Source organism: Sapajus apella, unplaced genomic scaffold (genome assembly GCF_009761245.1).
Source record: "Sapajus apella isolate SASKATOON/1434 unplaced genomic scaffold, GSC_monkey_1.0 scaffold2507, whole genome shotgun sequence".
NCBI classification, from domain to species: domain Eukaryota; kingdom Metazoa; phylum Chordata; class Mammalia; order Primates; family Cebidae; genus Sapajus; species Sapajus apella.
Genome location: NW_022439433.1, coordinates 5,331 through 9,498, shown reverse-complemented (window position 1 = coordinate 9,498; position 4,168 = coordinate 5,331). Strand labels below are relative to the sequence as shown.

The window sequence follows — 4,168 nt, the reverse complement described above, 5'->3', positions numbered from 1 at the left end:
TTAGACTGTAATGTTAGAAAGCCCATTATTTCTGCATACTCCAAACATCTTTATCAGTAAATAACAGGGTCATTTTGATCTTCTATGTGCCCAACTTCTGGGTCTCTCAATTTGTTTTGGGCACATAGAAGATCAAAATGACCCTGTTATTTACTGATAAAGCTGTTTGGAGTATGCAGAAATAATGGGCTTTCTAACATTACAGTCTAAATTAAGATGGGCTTACCCAGTCACAAACAGAACTACCCAACTAGGGGTCTCCCCAAGGGGGACTGTCCCTGTAAAACCGACAGCATGGAGGAACAGAATGTGTGTTTTCTCTCCAGCAGGTCCCAAACAGAAAACAGGAATGGGACTGAGCAAACTCACCAACCACATGAATCATTCCTCCCCCAGGGAAGAGAGAATGAAGGGAAGCCAGGAGTATTACTCAGATGGGAAAGTGGCTTCCAGCCTCCTAACCACCCACTGCCTAAGAACAGGTGCCCAACATTGGCACAAAAGCTCCTTTAGAGCCAAATGTGAATTTGGGATTATCTCAGTCCTTAACATGGATAAGAGTTTGCTCTTGTGACACTTGATTAGTGACACACTAATTTTTTTTCTTGCAGGAGATGGATTTTGTTTGTTTTGATGGAGGAAGAGATGATTTTGATAATTATGATGTAGAAGAACTTTTAGGTTTCTTGGAATTGTACAATTCTGCAACTGGAGTTTCTGAGAAAGCTGTAGAAAAAACTTCACAGGATGTGGGAAAAAACCCTGAATTATCTAAGGAAAGGGAACCTGAGCCTGAACCAGTAGGAGCCAACTCAGAGGAAAGTGACAGAGTATTCTCAGAAAAGGCAAATTATCTTCAGGAACACTTCACAGCTCGGCAGCACCACCCCCATACAAACAGCCAAACATACCATGCTCAGGGAGAGCAGCCTTCATTTGAAGCTTTTGAAGAAATGCTGCAAGATAAACTAAAAGTGCCAGAAAGTGAAAACAACAAAACCAGCAATAGTTCTCAGGTGTCAAATGAACAGGATAAGATTGATGCCTATAAACTTTTGAAAAAAGAAATGACTCTAGACTGGAAAACCAAATTTGGTTGAATAGCTGATGCACTTGTATCTGATGATGAAAGAACCAGACTTGTTACTTCATTAGAAGATGATTTTGATGCAGATTTGAATGCTGAGTATTATGCAGTTGGGAAGGAAGATGGGGAGAACCAAGAAGACTTTGATAAGCTGCCATCACTCACCTTTACAGATGGGGAAGATATCAAAACTCCACCAAAGTCTGGTGTTGAGAAATATTCAACAGATAAAGAGCAGAATTCAAATGAAGAGGATAAGGTTGAGCTATCTGTGTGCCCTGGGATCAAAAATGATGATAAAAAAATACTAACAACCTAGGGGGATACTATCTTTTCTCTTGTCACAGGAGGTGAAGAAAAAACAGATACACTGGATTTAGAGAGCTCTAATTCAGAGGAAGAAAAAGATAATGCATTAGTCCCAGCTAGCAAACAGGGGAAACCACACTCTGCAACAGATTATAGTGACCCTGACAATGTAGATGACAGTCTTTTGATTGTAGACATCCCTAAAACTAATAACGACAAAGGCCCAGAAGTAAACACAGAACGTCACATTAAAGGAAAAGGGCAGGAAGTTCAGGAATCCAATGAGGGCCTGGTACAAGATGAGACAGAATTAGAGGATGAAAAGCAAGAAGGGATGACTGTGCACAGCCCTACTCACAGCAATAACCTCAACTCTATGCCAGCTGGTGAAAAGGGCAAAGGCACATTAAAAGCAGCCTTTGACGATAAAGAAAATGACTTAATAGGAGCAGCTATTCATATCTCAAAAGGAATGCCCCATGAAGAAAAGCCTGGAGAACAGATTTTGGAAGGTGGCTCCGAGAGAGAATCTGCACAGAAAGCTGCAGGGAACGGAATGAATGCCAGAAAGATTCAACAGGAATCCTTATGTACTGCACCAGTCATGGGAGATAACCACCCTAATGCATCCAGAGACGGTGTGGAGGGAGGCGCTTCAGTAAATGGAGCCAAACCACACACGCTTCCAGTGGAGAATCAATGTGAGGAATTTAAAGAGGAACTAGTTCTTAAAACTCAAAACCAGCCTAGATTCTCCTCTCCAGATGAGATTGGTTTGCCCAGAGAACTGGAAGAAAAGGTTCCCATCCTGGGAAGAAATCTTTCTTGTGGCTGCCACAGTCAATAAGCAAATAAATGAGAAGATAAGGCTCTCTGAGGGTGAAGCCAAAAAGGACTCCTCAGATGAGGAGATTTTTCATCACAAAGCAATGCAGTGCACAGAGGAAGTAGGACAGACAGACCAATCTGACAGCACAGGAGAACCAGCTTTCCTTTCAGAAGCAGGAGAGAATGATCATCCGCCTGAAGAACTACTGGAGGATGAAAATGCTGTAAGTGCAAAACAGTCTAAAGAAGAAAACCCTGGAATTCAGGGCAGGCAGTTTGATGTTAATCTGCAAGTCCCTGAAAGAGCAGTTTTAGGGACCACTAATCCTGACCCAGAAATTGAAGAAAGCAAGCAAGAAACTAGTAAGATTTTGGATAGTGAAGAAAAAAACATGAGACTGCAGCCAAAGGATTCAACACAGGAGGCAGGGAACCATATACAATGATGGAAAAAGAACGCCCTCCGGCAGATGAGAAAGCACACAGACCATCTGAAGGAAGTGACACCTCTGACAGCATAAAAACTCAGACTCCAGAGTTAGCTGAAGTGTTTCAGAATAAAAATTCTGATTATCTGAAGAACGACAACCCTGAGGAACATCTGAAGACCTCAGGGCTTGCGGATAAGCCTGAGGGAGAACACTTAAAGGAGGACCATGAGAACACAGAGAAATACATGGGCACAGAAAGCCAGGGGTCTGCTACTGCAGACCTTGAAGATGACTTGTTCCATTGGACTCCCCATACAACTGTAGAGCCAGCGAATAGTGACAAGAGGGAGGACTTGCCTATCAAAAGCAGCTTCTTTAAAGAACAGCAGTCTTTGCAGTGGTTCCAGAAGTACTTTAATGTCCATGAGCTGGAATCCTTGCTATAAGCAATGTCATCAAAACTGAAGTCAGCACAGCAGGAAAGCCTGCCTGATAATGTGGAAAAGGTCCTAGATAAGGTCTTCCAAGATTCTGAGTCACAAATTCTGAACATAGCAGAAAAAATGCTTGACACTCATGTGGTTGAAAATAGAGATCTGGGAATGAAGGAAAATAACATATTTGAAGAGGCTGCAGTGCTTGATGACATTCAAGACCTAATCTATTTTGTCAGGTACAAGCACTCCACAGCAGAGAAGACAGCCATACTGGTGATGGCACCACCTCTAGAGAAAGGCTTGGGTGGAGCAATGGGAGGCGAGATACCTACGGCCTTGTAGAATTGGTCTGGAGAAGCAGGTGGAGCAGGGTTCACTAAGGTACCTTGTATCTTCCATGTAAAGCTCTGCTAAGTTTCCAGTGTGCCTAAGGTGGGACAACACAGGGAGGCCCACATATTCCTTCCTGCCTTCTTTTAGGCTGGAGCATGGAGCAGGATTTCTTGCTGTTTCCCTTGGAATAGTTGAGACTGGTTAGCATTTTCAAAAGGAAACTTTATAAAAAGCTAAAAAGAAAGATATAAACCACAAAGTAATGTACAAAATACAGATGTCATGTCAAATTATGAAAGGCTTTTATTGAACAGTTTTTCAATCATAAGATAACTGCTCTCTAACCACGGATTGACTGGTATAACTTTTAGATCAATGCCTTGGCTGAATTCCAATGTTCTCTCCAGTTTTATCTTTTGTGGATGGCGTGTTCTTCCTGTTTTTTGGAAGCACTTACTCCAGTTAAACCCTCCTGGACCCTAAGGTTCTTGCATTCAGATTAATCAAGGTTGGGACAGGGATGGGAATCCTTCTAATGCAGCATTTGATGCATGGGAAACCATTCAGTTGAATTGACTCCAAGCCAATATCTTGACAGAAGCCTGATTTCTAGTTCCTTTTTCTACTCTCTGCATCCAGGTTTTCCTCTTTCTTTTCTTTCCCTTTTCCTGGCCACTCTCCCTTCCTTCCTCTTTCTCTTTCTTTTTTATTTTTCTTGAGACAGGATATCACTCTGCCACCCA

The 4,168-nt window shown here is 42.3% G+C and overlaps 1 protein-coding gene across 1 annotated transcript; it reads left to right on the top strand.

Moving 5' to 3' along the window:
- The first annotated feature begins 502 nt into the window (after window positions 1-502).
- Window positions 503-3,434, top strand: LOC116547255 (transport and Golgi organization protein 1 homolog). Its single transcript, XM_032273260.1, is given in 3 exon segments — window positions 503-2,221; window positions 2,223-2,607; window positions 2,610-3,434. Coding segments are annotated over 3 exon segments (2,817 nt in total). The 5' UTR covers window positions 503-614.
- Window positions 3,435-4,168: the final 734 nt, after the last annotated feature.